This window comes from Toxorhynchites rutilus, chromosome 1, assembly GCF_029784135.1.
Source record: "Toxorhynchites rutilus septentrionalis strain SRP chromosome 1, ASM2978413v1, whole genome shotgun sequence".
In the NCBI taxonomy this organism is placed as follows: domain Eukaryota; kingdom Metazoa; phylum Arthropoda; class Insecta; order Diptera; family Culicidae; genus Toxorhynchites; species Toxorhynchites rutilus.
Window position 1 is genome coordinate 15,079,088 of NC_073744.1, and position 18,343 is coordinate 15,097,430.

Sequence of the window (18,343 nt, forward strand, 5' to 3'; positions counted from 1 at the left end):
GGTGAGACCATTCCCACGTTGGAGTGGCGTGAATGGACGAGATAACATTCGCCAGTGAATGCAAACGTGCACATTCAGCATCAATATTTGAAATTTGCCAGTTTTTTTAGGTCTTTTTGAATGACAACCTCTGTGTAACTTGGGTTACATATGCGAAATGTCGTCAGTCTCATTGTCGTACTGAAACTGCCTGTTGGCTGTGTATTCGCTGAATTATGCTGTGGAAGCACAAATGGTAAAAATATTTTGATTAATGTGGGTTCGAAACAACCTCCATGTTATTGCTTCATAATTTTTCGCTCCCCATCGCGGCCCAGAATCGATCGAATCGCTTCGGCGGAACGTTTTCGAACTCTCACATTCTACTGTACAAATCTCGGTAACGTTGTTGTGATGATTTACGCTCTCCACCAACTGGAATATATTGGTGTCTATTCTGTATTTCAATCGATTCGAAATATTTCGAACGACTTGGTAAATTCCATTCCCTGTTTCGTTCGAGGTGTTTTCAAATTCGAATACCTTTCGTTCGGACTGTTTTGTTTTCGAACATCTTTCATTCGAATCAAACCAAACGTCAAACCCACTTTGTTTATGAAGGAGTGAATAATTTCCGCAGCGGATGAGCGGTGAACTGCAAAAATGTAAGCTAATTTTTAATCATTTTTTTTCTTTAAATTAATTTTAACGTTCAACAGGGAAAAAAACAAAAATAAAACAACCACTAAAAATCAGTTCGAGCGGATTGTGCTGCTTCTGGAGCAAGAGCCGGACATAGCAAAGGGTTTCTCCCGAGGAAATTCCGGACCCTTCTGGGATGATCTGGCGGCAGAAGTCAATAGTTTGGGACCGCCTATTCGCGATGGAAGTGGATGGAAAAAGGTATATACTAAAACGAATCCGAAACATATGTTTATAGTCTTATTTTTGCCCTGGTTTTCTGTGTAGGTTTGGGCGGACTATAAGTCCGGATTAAAGCGAAAACTCGCTCACAACAAACGGGAGCAGAGGGCGACAGGTGGAGGACCCAATAAAATTATCAATTTGTCCGAGCTGGAGGAGCAGGCAGTTCTACTAACTGGGTTACTTGCGACCGTGGAAGGAATCCCGGGTACCTCATCTCATGGAACACAGTTGGGTTCGCCTTCGGGTGAACCTCAAGCTGCAGACCAGGAAAATTTTATATATTATGGTACTTCCGACGAGTGTGACGGTATCAATAATACCATTCACTTTCAGCCCTCTCAGCCGAAAAAATCCAGACCTTCTACCACGAGGCTATTAGAGCTGCAAGTCGAGCAACAAAACAAATTTCACACCAATGTGAAATCCCTGTTAAAAAACACAAACAAGAATTTGAGTGATCTGGTTCATTATCAGCGCCAATCAGCTCGAGCGATTCTTTCCGTGGATGCCACACTCAAAGAACATCTGAGTGAACAAAAACGACATAACCACGAGATGGAGAAGATCGCGCTGGAGAAATCAATAGCGACAAATCCTTGAAACGCAGATTGCGTATATTTCAGAACATTAGAATAATGTTTCAAAATATCAGTGATCTGATTTTTTATCTTTATATTGTAACTCAAGTATAAAAAAATGAAAAAAGTTCTAATCGTATTTTTATATCTTTCCATGGAAGAAAAATCTTACTTAATTTTTTCTTTGAAGTTTGTTTGGAATAGCATCAAAATTATATAAACTTTTTTAAAATTCACGAATTTCGCCTATAGTTTATGGAACTTCCTTAACCCCTTCACGTACAACATTGAACTTCACTCGTTGTTTCTCGATGTGAAATAATTACATAGCTTCAGGCATATGATGAGGATACCGACAACTGAAGATTATCAAATTTCCGTTATTTAAAAAAAAAATTGAATGAGCTAAAAATATAAAATATAATTTGAATATTATAATTAAAATAAAAACGAACGAGTTAGTACGTAGTAATAACTCCTTCGTTTTTATTTTAAACACAACATGTATTTGCTCATCATAGGGCACCCATGTTAGATACCCACACTCAGCAGAGTAGCGGAACGACTCGAAGTGCTCGTTTTGGGCCGTGCTGTTGGAAATTAAATCGTACAGCAAGGGGTTAAAACAACACAAAAAGTATTCATAATGGTTATTTGAATACTTGGCCTGCTTACGAGAAATTGATAATGACATGTTCTCAAAGTGTTGGCAGGAATAAGAGTAAATAATTCTGCCGAAACCATAGTTAAGTAAGGAAGACACTTCCTTTTCCGGTGGTTGTTATTTATTTGAGCATTTGCAAACAAGTTAGATGAAATTTAACAGTCATAAATATTAATTTAAACAAAAGTTTATTATGTAAACAGCTGCATAACATATTATAACTACTGAGAACGACCAAATTCTAAGCATATATTGTGAAGTGCACAGCATACATTTATAATTTGAGCGCATTTAGTAGGATTGTAGTGAAGTTGTCTCGCGCCAAGGATGCATCTAAACCGATTTTTTAGTAAACCGATTGTCCGCTCGACGATAGCACGACCCAAGGCATGCCTGCGATTAAAATCGCTCTCCAAACTCCCTTCCTCCGCTGCTCTGAATGGCGTTACTAACCAAGGTTCCGATGGATAACCAGCATCACCTGAAAATATTTTATCACACAGTACATACAAGTATACTAAAATATTGTAGTTGAACATTACCTAGAATCTTAGTATTAACTTCACCATTTTGGTGAAGCTGCTCAAAGTGAGTTCTTGCAGGGCTTACACGCCATATATGAGAGTCATGATTAGATCCCTGGAAGGTAGGATCAACGAAACGAATCCTTTGCTGATCGTCACAAACCTATGTTGATAAAAAAGAGTATTTGTTCATTGATTTGTTAATTCAAATACTAATAATACTTACAATCAGAACGTTGAGACTATAAAATCCCTTCCGATTAAAAAACAAATTTCGATTCAGCTTAGGTGGAATAATTTTTACGTGGGTTCCATCCAAACACATAATAACACCCGGAATTGATGTTTTCTGATAGAAGTGTAGTTTAGCACGCCGCTGTTCGTCTTCCGTCATATTTAGGGAAATCCATTTCTTACACAGTGTCCGCTCCAGAATGTTAAGCATTTCAGTCAGCACCTTGGAAAATGTGGGCTGTGCTATGGCAATGTGATAATCTTGCCCTACTCCATGTTGATAATTTCCTTCAGCAAAGAATCGCAAACATGCTGCGAGTTTCACCTCCGTGGATAGACCACCTTTCCTTGTGGTAAGGCAGTTCTCAATTTCCTCTAAAACGTACCGAAAAGCTTCCTTACTTAGACGAAAACTTTTGATGAATCTGAATAAGGGCAAAATTAATCAATAAGAGAAACAAACATGGGATTTTTGAGACGGATACTTACGCTTCATCAGAAAGTTTCATGAAGTCGGTTGATTTTCGGTGGTTTCGCCGATGGTAGCAAGGCATTCCAATTTCTTCTTGCTCCGCCAAAATCGGTAACAAAACGGAATCCATTGAACGAGAAAATTTTCTCACAAATTTCTCTTAGGATCAAAAATTAACTGAAATTCAACTCGCACTCGCCGCTATTTAATACGGTGTTTCTTTTTGTTTATCGGTTTTTGACAGATCGATGCATATTCGAAATTTTCTAACACTTTCGTTCGAAACGAGCAAAACGATTGGAATAGGGAATGGTAAATTCGAAAACGATAGAAATATCACTTTCGAACGAAATAGAAATCCGTCGGAATACAGAATAGGCACCATTATTACGGTATTTCATCCCAATATTTGGAGTAACAATTTCTGGAATTATATTTCACTTCAGGATAATAATGAGAGTTATTTTGAAATGACTCGCGCAGAGTTTTGTTGAATCTGTTAATAAAAAGAAAAATGTTGTGCGTCAAATAAAAAAATCAAAACCATTGACGGACTTCTCAATTTCCCCATTTTTCAGAACAACCAACCTTGAGCAACATTTTCACCATGACCATAAGTGTTCAGAGAAACTTACGTTATAGCATTTGCTTCTCATATCCTCAGAAAGTTTCTACGATTGAAAATTAATTTTCCCCAGGGGCAGAATTTCATCGTGGCAGAAAGTTCTGTCTCCCACATAAGGGTTACCACCAAATTTACACATACGACGGAAAAACCACCGCCAAATTTTGTGCAGAGAAACACAAATGTCTGCTTCGGAAGCTATTCATCAGCATTTTCTTTCGGGGAGAGATCCTGTTCCGCAGCTCAAGTTTTGTGCGATAACCCTCCTAGATTGATACCGATGTGATGCAAAATAGTTTTGATTGTTTTTTTCCTAATTCCCGATGAACTGTCCCAAATTGCGAAAACTGTTTCGTTGTGGGTTTGTTTAGAATTGAGAATGAGTGTAGCCGAACAGAGGCTAAGGTTTGAAGGTTCGATGAATTTCGCAGATAGATTCACTTCGGACTAAAATAGCCAATTTAATTCACCGTTCAAGTATATCGATCGATGGTTTATTTGAAACTGAACCTACTGAACATGCTTTGCCCTATTTATATGATTCCCTTTGGTCATTTGAATAATATGGCTTATACTGATTGTTCTTTTGGTCGGGTTTCTTCTCGAACTTTCGCTATAACAATTAAGCTTTAAATATTAGAAATACTAGCTGACCAAGCAAACGTTGTTCTGCCAAATATATTATTTCTAGTGAATATTTGGGTGTTGAATAAAACACACTAATGTATTGTAAGTGTGTTAGAATATTTTAACGATCTTTAAAATAAATCGAATGTGACCGATAAAAAATCAAATTAAATGATTTGAACGAAAGGTTATATGATGTTTCTTGGTGTATTTCATTAATGTAACTGACATGTTTGATCTCTTAAAAGTTAAACGTCAACTGAAAAAAGGAATTTTGTCGTAAAGTAGAAAAAATGAAATATAAAAAATCAATATTTATTGCTGTCTTCTTGTTAGAAAATACGTGCATGTGATTTTCAACATAGCTAAGTTTATAACAGCCTGGTCTCGTTCATAAATTGGAAAACAGCGATACGCCAGATAACTTCAATGGAGCTGATTAATCGGCCTGTTTGGAATCGCGTTATTTTATCGTTGTCATTCAATCGAGGAGTATTCACATCGGTAATCTAAGTTTGAAACACAGCCATATTGCTTCCTTTATTCATGGATGTTTTTATTACTCTTCACCGATTTGTAGAACTCAATATTCATATATGCATATGAGTGATCAGATTTTGTAATTCCATCGAAATCGACTTTTACACTCTTAAATTCGTTCGCCTTGTCGCGAAACAATGGTCAAAATAAGTCATCCGTATTTGTGGTTCAATTTACTCTCTATCTGATCGGCATAATTCCGGAAATAATTCCAAATTGTTGAAATTTGAATGAAAATAATTATTCGATTTCGTATGGATGCTAAATTTGTTTTGAATGTGTTTGAATGCTAAATTTTGCGTGTTTATTCCACCCGAAAAACCATTTCTATTTTTGCTTCATAGAAATGGAACATGGAGACCAATGTTGTTTACGTCGAATTGCGTGGCAAGGTTGTCACATTTGCTCAACTCGATTGGACTTGAGCTTGAACAGAATGCAAAATTGCGCTTTTTCCATTCAACAGAATACAATCAACAATATGTGGGGACGAATGCGATCGAACTTCATTTTGTGTTTGAACACACGCGCAATGTCATGACAATGCATTGCGCTTTGGCCTGGCTATAACTAAAGCTGTGTCGGCGTTGCTCATGATAGTGTCTCGCAAGTGAATGTATTATTCCTCGCACCGCTTTTGTTGATTGTGTAGTAAGAATTGCAGTCGTTCAATCTCTACCTTCGCGTATATGTCGACCATAAATTGTTGGCACAGCTTACGATATTTTGAATTGGCGTTTCTTGACCATATCAAATCACCATATGATAAACATAAAAATCCATCGAGCGCGCCCTCTGTTTGTTTCGTCGCATGTTCATAAATATTAAATCAAAATGAGAAATGATGTTCATAATGAATTAAGTATCTGTGACGGTGTCTCGTTGGTCTAATGTTTATGCAAGAGATTTTTCGTTAAAGAAACCCTGACTTGCTCTGTAGTCACGCGTATTCTTGAGCTTGCCACTCCAGAATACATTCAAGACGTATTGTTCGTCATAGAAATCTCAACTATTTACTAATAAAAATGACGCAAGTAGTACTACGTTGAGAAGGCAAACCTTGGGAACTTGAGTGCCATTGAAGAAGAACATAGCGAGGGTCGTATGAACGGTGTGTGTCAACGATGAATTCCAGATTATTGTTTTTTAAATTTCTCGTGTCATCGTGCTATCATGATTCCAGCAGCGCTTGTGCTTTGGATCCACACACGTGCTCTCCAGCTGATGTTTTATCAGGGTTGATGGCAATAGCGTGATTGTCATTTTGTAATCCGAGCAAATGTGATTTGAAGAATTTCGATAACTCATTGTGCTTCCAGTTCGTCGGAGATGCTCCCTGCTTCATCTAAAGCAGGGAGCATCTCTGTTACTTGTATGTTACTTGATGTTACTTGTGTATTTGTGGATGTTCAATGAAGCGGGCATTACGCCATCAGTCATTGAACAACTTAAATGAATTCGTTCTGTTGAAAAAACGAACAACGGTTAAATTATTAGAATATTTTTGACGCAAAAATAATAAAATCGCAATTAAAAATAGGGAATTGGGGTCAAAATTTAAGGTTATATGTATGGTATGAAGTCAAATTTTTGAAAAAAAAATATCCAGATCTTTTTTTTTCTGCATAGAGCCACCCTATTCGGTATTAAATGTATGGTTATCGGTATCCTACCGGTATCCATAAATATATATATATATATATATATAGCCCCAGTTCTTCTACAAGAACTGTGATAATTCAATTTGTTCATTTCAGCTTTGTAGTTTTGGTTGTAGCTCAAATCTTATCCATAAAGCTAATTATTAAAACGGTATGTAAATGAAAAATCTTCGATTTGTGAAGTGGTCGTTTAAAAAATATAGGTTAATCTATTGCATAGTATAGGTCCAATATTAAAAATACAAAGTCACAATCAATCAACTCTCGAGTGCAAATGAACTAATGTCTTCTAGTGACAATATGTATTCAGATCGCTGGAAGTTCTCCAGAGAGAAATAAGGTCGCTCAGAAATCAAGGTAGGTTGAATTTCAGATTTCTGTTAATGAGAACACCTTCTACATGTTATTCTGTAATATTTAAGCCAGCTTATGGCAATGAATACTGATCAAAAGTGGAAAAGGGAAACAAAAACCGAAAATCTTACATGATACCGCGTGTGGATGTAATTTTAGCTGCTTCGATATTAAGCATTTTTAGTGGTTTAATATCAAATTTAATTCGCTGATGGTTATATTTCGGCTTGTGAGTTAACAGGGAAGCGATATTAGTCATGTTCGGAAAAGTGATTTCGTTTTTGAGTGGAAAATTTAAATTATTGAAATAATTGTACTGGTGGGGTAAAACGGACAGTTTGGACAGGATTGTGAAAAGTCTGTTTAATCTATTCCTAAAGAATGATCGTCGTCTATAAATGGAAATAAAATCGCCAAATGTGGACTGTTTAGAAGCTGACTGGAACCAAAAGCAAAACAGTTGAGGGTCTGTTCGTTTATGTTGCTGAAAAGCACGATATCACTTCTACGTGGATTAATTCGATTTTTTATTCATTGAAAGGACATTCGTGGTGAGTTCAGGCCTTGGTTGAATAAAATTATTCCTCTCGCGATCGGTAAACCTCTACGCTTCATATATTACATATATTAACCTGTCCATATTACTCCCACTATATGTCCATATTACCCGCATCGAAAATTTTTTTGTACTTTTCGATCTGTTTTAATTTCAGTATATAAAAGCAGTATATTGAATTGCAGAAAACTGCACCAAAGTATTGGGAAACATGAGTTTCCAATTGTATAATTGAAGTTCTTCTTAACAAGTCCGTTTTACCCCCACCTCCCCTATACTATCATAATAAAATGTCTTCAGGTAGTTCATAATATCTTCAGAATGTCTTCACAAACTTGGAGTTACATGAAGACATGAGAGGTCAGCCCGAGACTATCCCGTTAGCGGAAGACTACAAGTAACAGAACTATCCTACCATGGGAGGCATGAAAATTTTCAGTAAGTAAATGATACGTTTGAAAAAAAATCGAGGGGTTGTATCCGAGACACGACCGCTTGGGACGTAGAACTACGCAATCTTTTTTTTTTTGTATGGTGAAATGGGAATGCTTCCAATTTTCATCAATTTAAACCATATACAGACTAGGGGATTGTAATGTATAGCATATCAAACAAATCTTAGAAAATTTCCGATTCGATAGGTATGCAATTCGTGTAAATCCGTTCGACGAAAAAATAGTTACTAACTTTATTTTCTTAAAAAACGTGACCTGTATTCTGATTCGGCACCCTTAATGTAAGACGTAGTCCTACGTCTATTAAACAGCATGGTTGATAAAAATTCTATTGCTCCATGTTAAACTACAGATTGACTTGAATGATAGCAAAATTGAAGCTTGTTGCCAGAAACTAGATTGATTTTTCAATTAATACAGCTCAATACTTTGCTTGCTATAGGGTAACAAAACAATTTTTTTTTACCCTTTCAGGACCATAAATGCTAAATATACCAAAACAACACAATATTTTAGCTATTGTGGGTGTAAAGTGAGAGACTATCACCAGAAAAACATAGCAGGGTGTGTAGATTTCCTATAATTTCATGGGAAATATTTTTCTCTATGAACCATAAAAGTAAATAAATGAAGAGTTAGGTTTATTATATTGGTATTTTATTTAATGCTTTATAATACAATAAACATAATAAAAATTATCAGAAAAGTAAAATCAATAGTTAGTTATGGTATTCTACGAAAAAAAAAAGTTTACGTGTGAAGCACATTTATTAGAGGAACTGGTACAAATTCGGTACCCCATTTTGTTTTTTTGGACTTAGCTCTTGGCCAATGCTCGGAATTTCTTCATATTACTTCAGCTTATGAAGGGATCTGTTGTGGACATTTCCCCGCAAACCGATTTCAAAAATCTTGATTTGGCTCGGAGCTTTGAGCATAGAAGTGAAACAACTTAAATTCGACTACCCGAGATGCCTGGTTTATACCCATTTTTTTATTTTTTTAAATTAAAAGAATCGCCCTGAAATCACTGAAAATTGTACTTTTTGACATTTTCGTACAAAATAGAAGTGAAGTACACTATCTTATGTAAATTAACTCAACTTTGACTTTGATTTTTTCAAGAAAAAGTGAACAAATTTCATCTCGATTTATTTCTAACTAAAAAAGTAAAGTAAAGTAAAATTTTGCTGCATGGGCATGCAATACTTAGCATAGTGTATCATCAACACTATGTTTACAGTGGGGTGCCAAATTACCCGCATACCAAATTTTCACTTTGGAATTAAATCTATGAAATTTGTGATTAAAATCTCTATACACTTACTCGTATTCTTTGAAGAACATCAATTTCTTGATCAAAATCAGCTTTAATATTTAAAATCGGCTCACTATTCGATTTTTAATGATTTTTCAAAAGGCGCACATGATAAATTTTCGAGATTTCAAAAACAACAAAATCTGATTTTTTTTTAAAACCGATTGTTAGAGAAACTGGTACCGAATTTGTACCAGTTTCTCTAACAATCGATAACGTTGTTTGTAGAAGAGAAAAATATTTCCCTTGGTCGTGAAAGGGTTAGTTATGTTTCTATGTTTAGTAGGCGATATCAAAAAAGTTCTTTTTTTAGCAAGGTAAAAATAGATAAATCTTTTATAATAAGTATGGATCGGGACGACTGTGCTGTGTAAAAATGGAAGTATAATCATTTGCGGATCGGCACGACCTTATGAAAAAATTATAATGATAAGAGTGCGAATCGGGACGACCATGCTGTGTAAAATGGAAGTGAAAATATTTGTGGATCGGGGCGACCGTATGAACAAAAAAAAATAAAATTTAAAAGCGCCGTTCGGGACATGCGTGCTGTTTGAAAATGGGAGTAAAATTATTTGCGGATCGGGACGACCACGTAGAACAGGTACGGCTCGGGACGACCGTATGGAGAACAGAATTTGATATTTTGTTAGTTAAACCACATAAAAGGTTGTTGAAATATTTTATTAAAACACATAAAACTTATGCACAACATACTGCCATCAGCAGATCTTCATAGGATATATTTGATGTTCTTATTCGGCAGCGGACCGGGATGGTAAGTGGATGACGCAGGTGACTGCATTTTTCTAAATCGACAGCGGATCAAAACAACTATGCATGGTTTTGTTTATAGCGGCTCGGGATGACCGCGTACAATTTTGTCGATGGCGAATCGAAACGACCGCGAAAGATTTTATCAATAGCGGTTCGAAATGACCGCGTAAAATTTTGTCAGTAGCGGGTCAGGATGACCGTGTAGGATTCTGTCGAGAGCGACTCAGAATGACTGTGAAGGATTCGATCGATAGCGGCTCGGAATGAGTTCGCGCAATTTTATCGATAGCGGAACGGGATGATTGCGCAGAATCTCGTTGACAGTGGTTTCAGATCGATCGTGCTTTTGAAAACGCCAAATCATTCGCGAAAGATTTTAGCGGCAGCTTTTTGTTACATACAGCAGGTAAAACGGCTTACGATGGATCTTATCGATAGTGGATGAGGATGACCTCATTCTTTTTGACAGTGCATTACCGAACGATAGGTATAGCAATAAAATTTTTGAGAAAAATTCTATGTGAAAACGATGAAAGGTTAGCCAAATGATCGTTTCGGTATTTTACGTTTTACTCTGCACATCTTCTATATTTTTGGAATGATCACCTATTAAGCCTCACATCTTGTATGCATATGGGCTCATTCGCCCATTGACCTAGCACAACATCATATTAGTGGCCCCAACTTAAATTTTCTTTAAAAAATATTCAATAACTCTACTAGTAATATAACCACGAAGAATGCTCCCAGGTGCAGAACTTCTCCAATTAACAGTATGGTGTTCAGTGAGGTGAAATACCAGTACGGATGTTGCATCTGCCACTTTACTTTGGTTGAGAAGACAAGACGCAATATGATGTATACGCTTGGAATGAAATCAGTTGCGCAAAGGTAGAAATCCTTCAGAATCAACAATTACAAAACAAGACCAAGCCATTGAATATATATGCAGATATAGAATGCTACAGATCTTTTTTTCTCTTGGATGACCTCAACGTTCCCAGAGGAACTTCATCGTCTCAATGTCTTAGTTTTATTTTAAGGGGGAATATTTGAGAATACGCGGAGACGGGGAAATTTTCTCGGACGAAAAAATCCCGTCCGGAATGACAAGGGTGACACTATCCACTCGCTCCGGGAAGCCACGGGTTCTGCCGCATTTGAATTTTTTGTTCAATGCCACCATAAGGAACACCATGGGATGGATAAATCCGTGAAAAATCAACAGGCACACGGAACATATCAACATATCATATCATCGAATGAATCTGGGCTCGAGGCGCCTTTTCCTGTGCTCACGCTTGTCTTCACCAGAGACGGTAGTCCTCCAGAGGGAAGCGTAGGAAAAATAGCAAAAGCTATGAAAATATAGAAATGTAAGATTATTTTGAACTGAGTGCACTCACATGAATCAGTTTCGACGTCGGCGCTGTCATCGGTGAGCAAGATGTTAGTCCTGCAGCTACTTGCATTGCTCGAATCCAATCATTGCATTAGATTGGAAACAATACATACTTACCCACACTCACCCTCAGTGCACATACGGAAGAGCTTACCGATCGTTTGGTCCAGCTGTTCTTTTGATTCTATCCCGACACAGACACAGCATCCATTCTTCTCGATGTACATTTCGTTTATTTATTTTTTGCTCTTCGTTCGGCTAGAGGACGACTTCACTTCTAAAAAATATATATTATTTATGCTGTTTTAACATTAATACACGCTTACATCTACATTCGTACCGGAGATTTTGGCTTTCGTATATTTTCGCCTTCCCTGGCTGCAAAATTTTCAATTCGAAAACTTATTCGAATGAGCGCGCAAGTTAGTTCTTTTTTCCACGGCGCTCGATTTGTGTGAGTGTAGCCTAATATATCATCTTTTGGCATGTGAACATATGCGAATTTTCCGATCCATGAAATATGTTTACCATTCATTCCAACTTAAACCCTAGAGCTGCAGAACTCTCTCTAACGTAAACAAATTAGAACGAAGTTACGGTGTATTGCACAGATTAGCTCATGTTTCCCTTCGGATGTTTAATTTCCAGCTTTGCTTGGGCTAACCGTAGTACAAATTGGATATAATCGAATCTAATTCGCAAATAATCGGATTGTGAAAAGTTTTCTCGATGAGCAAACAACCGGATATGGCTCCTCTGGCCGTATGGAACATCTACCACATTTCGTATTTCATTTCAACTTTTATCTTGGTGGTTGTGAGATCATGTACATTGGAAAACAATCGATATCGAACATCTAAGAAAAGTTTCTTCTATCGACCTTAACTAACAACTAATCAACGTCATATCTTTTGGCATCTTTTTTTCTGTTTCTACAACCTTCCTTTCCCGCATCTTAACTTAACGCTACAGCACCTGCTACATCTGCTCCTCGGCCACAGCCACGGGCTCACGCCATTAATCGTACTGCGGATGTCATGAGTACTCGTGACTGTGGCTGCTGGAGGAATTCTCCCTTTGTTTGAGTGACGAATCCTGCGAGGTCGAGTGCCTCGGCAGCAGGTTGAGTGCTTGCAGCTCGTTGATATCCGTGGTCTGGTGATGATGCGGGTCCAGCTTGTTGTTGTTCTCGATCACGTTGACCACGCTCACCACCGACCGGTTCCGGAGCTGGGGCGCCGCCAGCCGCATCCGGTACTCCTCGGTGCTGTGGTATTGGGGTCGCCATCGCACCGATAGCGATCGCTGCCGGTCTGGGTGGATGGGATGAGAGGAAGAAAGGAAAATTAATACCAAAGACAAAAACAGTGAATAGAAACGAACAGAAAGATAAACATTTTTTCCTGGAAATAACCACGTTTTCCTCCCGCTCATAACTCGCATTCACGCTTCAATTTTCCACCGACTTCTGGGAGGAATGGTTTTATATCCCTTACGCCATTCGACCTGGCATTCGCCAAAGTTTTCACACCTCAATTTGCATATTGATTTGTAACGATTTGCTGCTGTCTTTGTTACGGTGACTCCCCTCCCGATCCCACCGCACAGATAAATACTTTATGGCTTCGATTATGCGTGGGGGACTCGAAAGAAACACTAAAGTAGCTCTACATTTACATTTACGGACGATTAGAAGACTCGACTCGTTCCTGAGGAAGGAAGGTATTTTACGACGATTTTGTGTTTATAACGATTTGTTCTGGGCCGATAAAACGTCTTCATAAAATGCCAGACAGACAGCTTTAGCTCCCTCGCGTTGTTAAACCAGGCGAGGGTTTGAACAATTAATTCGTCCTTTGTTGAACCGATGCTGCGTCCGCAAAAAGGCAAATTTGCGATCCATCCCATCCCACATCGCAACCTAATCGCTGGGAGAAGTATTTTGTTGCTCTCCCCCAAGAACTGACCTCTGTAAATAACAGATACACCTTTGACTCGTAGACACGTGAGGAGTATAAAATGGACAATCGATTCGATATTAGGTTGGGTGTTTTTATTCTCCCAGTGATTGGTAATCTCTCGAGAGGGCGTGAATCCGACCGTCAATTATTATGCTTGGATGGAGATTTTTTCGACCTTTTCGGGGTAGACAACATGGCATCTACAGTTATAAATATTTCAAATGTAGCTGTATTAGAAAGCGTCGAAGCGAAACGACAAAGCAAATGTTAACGATATTTGTTGTGCGGAAAATGAGACCAAATCAAGGTAGTGATGAAAATATATCCTTGAATTGGAGTCGATTCTGAATCGTAGTCGTAACCTAGTCGTGAGACAGGCATGAAAATATGTCGTAAAGTGTATATCATACCGGTATATCGATTAAGGTGGCCCCATGCAAAAAAAAATCTTAATACTTTTTTTTGCATTTTTTTTAAATTTGGCTTAAAAATACACATATGGCCTCAAATTTTCACACTCTTACTTCCATCCCCTATTTTTCAATCGCTTTTTTAGTAATTAGAACAGTTCACTGATTGATATTCGAATTGACCCTTTACAATTTCCTTATAGTATAAATTTTCTAGTATTTCTACCAAAACATTATAATATCATTATAAAATCAAAATATTTTTACAATTCTCATTTAAGTCTTTACAATAACTTACAAATAACATGTTACCTCGTTACATGGAATACATACCTAAGAGGGAGGAGTGTCGAACCACGATAAAAACATTTATTGCCCCCTGAAACATTCACATGCCGAATTTGGTTCCATTTGCTTGATTAGTTCTCGAGTAATGCGCCTCCCCTCTCTCCCTAAGAGAGGAGGAAGGAGTATCGAACTACCATAAAAACATTTCTTACCCCCTGAAACCTCCACATGCCTAATTTGATCCCATTTACTGCATTAGTTCTTGAGTTATGCAAAAAAATATGTTTCATTTGTATGGCAACCCCACCTTAGAGAAGGGGAGGAGAGTCTAATCACCAAATACCAAATTTGGCTTCATTTGCTTGATCAGTTCTCGAGGTATGCATCTTTCCTTCCCTTCTAAGAGAGGAAGTAGGAGTGTCGAACCTCCATAAAAACTGATTAGTTCTGCAGAAATTTGACTTTTATTTGTATCACAGCGAATCCCACCACAACACGACCTCCCACCCTTAAGAGAGAGGTGAGGATTCTCCAATCACCATAAAAACATTTATCGTCCCCTGAAACCTCCACATGCCACATTTGGCTCCATTTGCTTGATCAGTTCTTGAGTTATGCAGAAATTTGTGTTTCATTTGTATGGCGGCTTCCCCCCCTTAGAGAAGGGGGGAGGGGTCTCGAACCATCATCATCATCAGAACTTTCCCCGGCCCCAAAAACCCCTACAAACAGATTTCCACACCTATCGGCTCAGTTATTTCCAAGTCCATTAGAATCAGACGGACAGATAGACAGACAGATAGAACTTCATTTTCATACCGTTTGCATTAAAAAAATGTTCAAAAATTGCCGATTTTTCATGGGTTTACCTTCACACGCACTGACGAAACTACCCATGCACCATCAATCATAGTAACCCATGAATCAGCAAAAAAAAATTACAGCTCTCTCAGTCAAACTCTAACCATGATGGCGAAAACAGTGAAGCTACTCCGTTCAGAAGTGTGCGCGTTCAAACAACGGTACCCCGCCGTGTCGAAAACGGACATCGTGCGGCACTTTGTGGACACCGGATACGCCCGTTCCGGCATCTACAACAACTTGGCACTATTGAACAACAATCAGAGCATCGAAAGAAAGCCAAGTTCCGGACGGCCGACCATCCAGAGCGACAGGAAGCTCCAAAGGATGCTGAAGAGGAAAAGTGGCTACAACGCTGCGTGCGCTTGGTCGGGAGGTCGGTGCAACCGGCCAAACAGTTTAAAAGGACCTGGCGGATGGACGACGAGACCCGGGATGGCAACGACTCGCAGGACACTTCGTATTATACTTTCCCCACGAACGAAGTGAGCTCTTATAGTACACCACACCCAGCTGGTCCCATCGTCGATGTTGATGCATAGCCGGGGTATCCATACGTTGCTCGACGTTCAGGATTATCGTAATGGACCCACTTCTCGTTGCCAGTAACGATTCGATGCAAAAGAAAATCGAGACGTTGTATCCGAGACACAACCGCTCAGGACGTAGGACTATGCAATTTTTTTTTTAATTTGTTGGTTTATCATTTCGGATATTTTTTGCGAATACGTCGAAATTTCAAAAATAACTCTTTAGTGAAAAGTTCCGGGGACCCTGAAAAGGTTTAATGACTTGCGTGGTTTTGTAGAATCATTTCGAGAAGCAACGATTCTTTCTTGCATTTTCGAGAACAATACACTAATTGGTCATATGTCGCAATTTGTTTCTTTATAGCAGTGCACGCAGAGCACTGAGTACTTAACGAGAGGCATCTTCCGTGCATCGCCATTCAACAAGGATCAAACACTCGTCTAATAGATGCACACAGTTGCAGCGATAAAAATGAAACATCGCGAGAATGACCGTTTATGAAAAATAGTTTCTCAACTCTCGATCAAAACCGCCCACAAAGCATAAGAAAAGAACCGATGCGTACGAGAACAAATACGAATAGCAACTAAAAGTATCGAAGGTGTGCTTCGATAGATGAACAAGATGAACAAGTTCTAAGTTTCACGCAACGAAAACAAGCAACACACACAAAGCCATGGCAAGCTCGGATGGTTGTGTTGATTGCAATGCCAGATGCACTTCAAGTGAAATATTCGCTAGCGTTCACAGCTCAAGGGGAAACATAAAACACAAATCGAGCAGAATAAACGACCCTTGTTTTTTTCAGACATAGAAATATTCTGAGAATTTTCCTCAGATGAGATGCAATACTTATACTCTATCGAGAGCTAACTTACAATGCAAGCTTGGAGTTTACTTCGCAAATATTCTCTTTTCGCTATCCCCCTTCGTTGTTTTTATTCTAGCAGCTGCATAAGTTGACCATTATTGACAGCTCTGTTCGGAAAAGCACACAAATGGACAGAACAAATGTATGGGTATATTTTCATATTTTCATCAAAATGTGTGCTTCCAATTTTCATCAATTTAAACCATATATAGACTATGGGATTGTAATTTGCATATCAAACAAATCTTAGAAAAAATCCGATTCGATTGGTGCGCAAATTGTTGAAATCCATTCGCAGCAAAAATACTTATTAACGTTAACTTTATTTCATAAAAACGTGATCTGACCTGGCACCCTTAATGTAAGACGTAGTCCTACGTCAAAAACCCTTTCTTTTATGCCGCTGGAGCAGTTATTCGCACGTAAAAAAACGGCGTTTGACGTCTCGTCGCTTCAATTCATACGGTACCCAATGTCCTATCTTTCGGATCGTTCCCATCGCTATCAAACGATCAGATATGGTTTGCAGAACTACCCCAAGTGTATCTGTAAGTTCTTGTTGTGTTTGCGACGGATCTGGATCAAGTAAAGCCTCCAATTCTTCCATCTTCAAACTTTTTTGCGGTCCGGAATGTTCTTCATCTTCCATGTCAAAAGTACCACTTTTAAACCGTGCAAACCACGTCTGACACGTTTGCTCAGTTGGAGCATGGTCACCATAAACTTCCACCAAAATGTGATGACTTTGTGCAGTTTTTTTCTTCATTTTGAAGTAATGAAGTAACACTCGCCGCAAAAAGACTCTCGTTGGTACGAAATTCTACATATTCGAAGTGGCAAAAAACAATGTTGTTTACGCTTCAACTTTTTGACATATAATGAAAAAAGCGCGTAATGACAGTAGCTTTCCAATGAATGTCCAGAAATTTGATTCACTGGAATAATAAATAAGTTACGCCATCTGTTGTAAAACCGAAGAAACTTACCGGTACACCTAATATAACAACTCTTTTTTGAAAGGTTTGATGGCCCTGAAAAGCGCCGTATTCTATGGAATGGTTCCAATTTAGAAAACTCGTGGTTTTGAAAACAAATCCATTTTTGAAAGCCCTTGATGCCACTTTATTCTGGATGCTAGCTGGTGTTGCTACCGACGTCTTGATGAGCAACTTTTTGCTACTGTTCCCTGCTGCCGTTTTGCGACATCTAATGTGAATTGACGATTACAGCTTTAATGGTAACGCAATCTTCAGATGAAGAAATAAAGGGTTTATCCTTTTTCGCACAGCCACCATCCCACACTTTATTTGAATCTCGGTTACGCAAGAAGAAATACTAATTCATTACAAATTGAAGCCTTCGCGTTTGCACTCAACTGTAGCTAAGAATAGCTTTTATTATACTTGAAAAACTCGATCTCTTGTTCCTATCCACAGAACAAAACCAGATATATTCATTCACCATTCAATAATATATAAAACGTCTAAAACAAACAAAAAATAGTTTAATTAAAAGATACCATTAGAGCGCTGGATAAAGTTTTTCCAGTATTATTTTACCCTGTTCAGTGATTTGCAAACAGATGATCTTTAACATCAATTTTTACCGAGGAATTCAAACCATTTCGATTTTCCGGTCATCACACTTAAGATCAACTAAAGAAAAGTTTTGCTCAGAAATTACGCCATTAAACTACTGCCGCGATTCCCACAATCTCTGAAATTGATA

General features: G+C 38.2%; 3 protein-coding genes across 6 annotated transcripts in view; 1 reads left to right on the forward strand and 2 right to left on the reverse strand.

Annotated features, from left to right (window-relative positions):
• Positions 1-500: 500 nt before the first annotated feature.
• LOC129762786 (uncharacterized) lies at positions 501-2,040 on the forward strand. The gene is made up of 3 exons (XM_055761331.1): positions 501-644; positions 699-882; positions 949-2,040. Coding segments are annotated over exons 1-3 (744 nt in total). The 5' UTR covers positions 501-642; the 3' UTR covers positions 1,507-2,040.
• Positions 2,041-2,261: 221 nt separating this feature from the next.
• Positions 2,262-3,169, reverse strand: LOC129762797 (putative nuclease HARBI1). Its single transcript, XM_055761340.1, has 3 exons — positions 2,899-3,169; positions 2,691-2,835; positions 2,262-2,629 (listed from the first exon to the last, which is right to left on the reverse strand). The coding sequence occupies exons 1-3, from the start codon at positions 3,115-3,117 to the stop codon at positions 2,370-2,372; spliced, it is 624 nt and encodes a 207-aa protein (XP_055617315.1). The 5' UTR covers positions 3,118-3,169; the 3' UTR covers positions 2,262-2,369.
• Positions 3,170-11,916: 8,747 nt separating this feature from the next.
• LOC129762769 (tachykinin-like peptides receptor 86C) overlaps positions 11,917-18,343 on the reverse strand; it is a 181,347-nt gene continuing 174,920 nt past the window's right edge. For 2 of the 4 annotated variants that reach the window (XM_055761306.1, XM_055761297.1), the window contains one exon: positions 11,917-13,006. In XM_055761306.1, the coding sequence (XP_055617281.1) occupies positions 12,703-13,006 (304 nt within the window). In that variant the 3' untranslated portion in view covers positions 11,917-12,702. Of the gene's footprint in view, positions 13,007-17,891; positions 18,332-18,343 lie in introns of those variants that run through there. The other 2 variants (XR_008740713.1, XM_055761319.1) reach the window with 2 other exon arrangements.

What these genes read in the sequence shown, in the direction of transcription:
- LOC129762786 (XM_055761331.1), top strand. An exon ending in ATGGAAGTGGATGGAAAAAG is followed by an intron (nt 883 to 948) that starts GTATATACTAAA and finishes TTTTCTGTGTAG; the next exon opens with GTTTGGGCGGACTATAAGTC.
- LOC129762797 (XM_055761340.1), bottom strand. Translation starts at nt 3,117, where the DNA reads ATGCTTAACATTCTGGAGCGGACACTGTGTAAGAAATGGATTTCCCTA. An exon ending in ATAGTCTCAACGTTCTGATT is followed by an intron (nt 2,836 to 2,898) that starts GTAAGTATTATT and finishes TTATCAACATAG; the next exon opens with GTTTGTGACGATCAGCAAAG. An exon ending in AGTTAATACTAAGATTCTAG is followed by an intron (nt 2,630 to 2,690) that starts GTAATGTTCAAC and finishes AAATATTTTCAG; the next exon opens with GTGATGCTGGTTATCCATCG.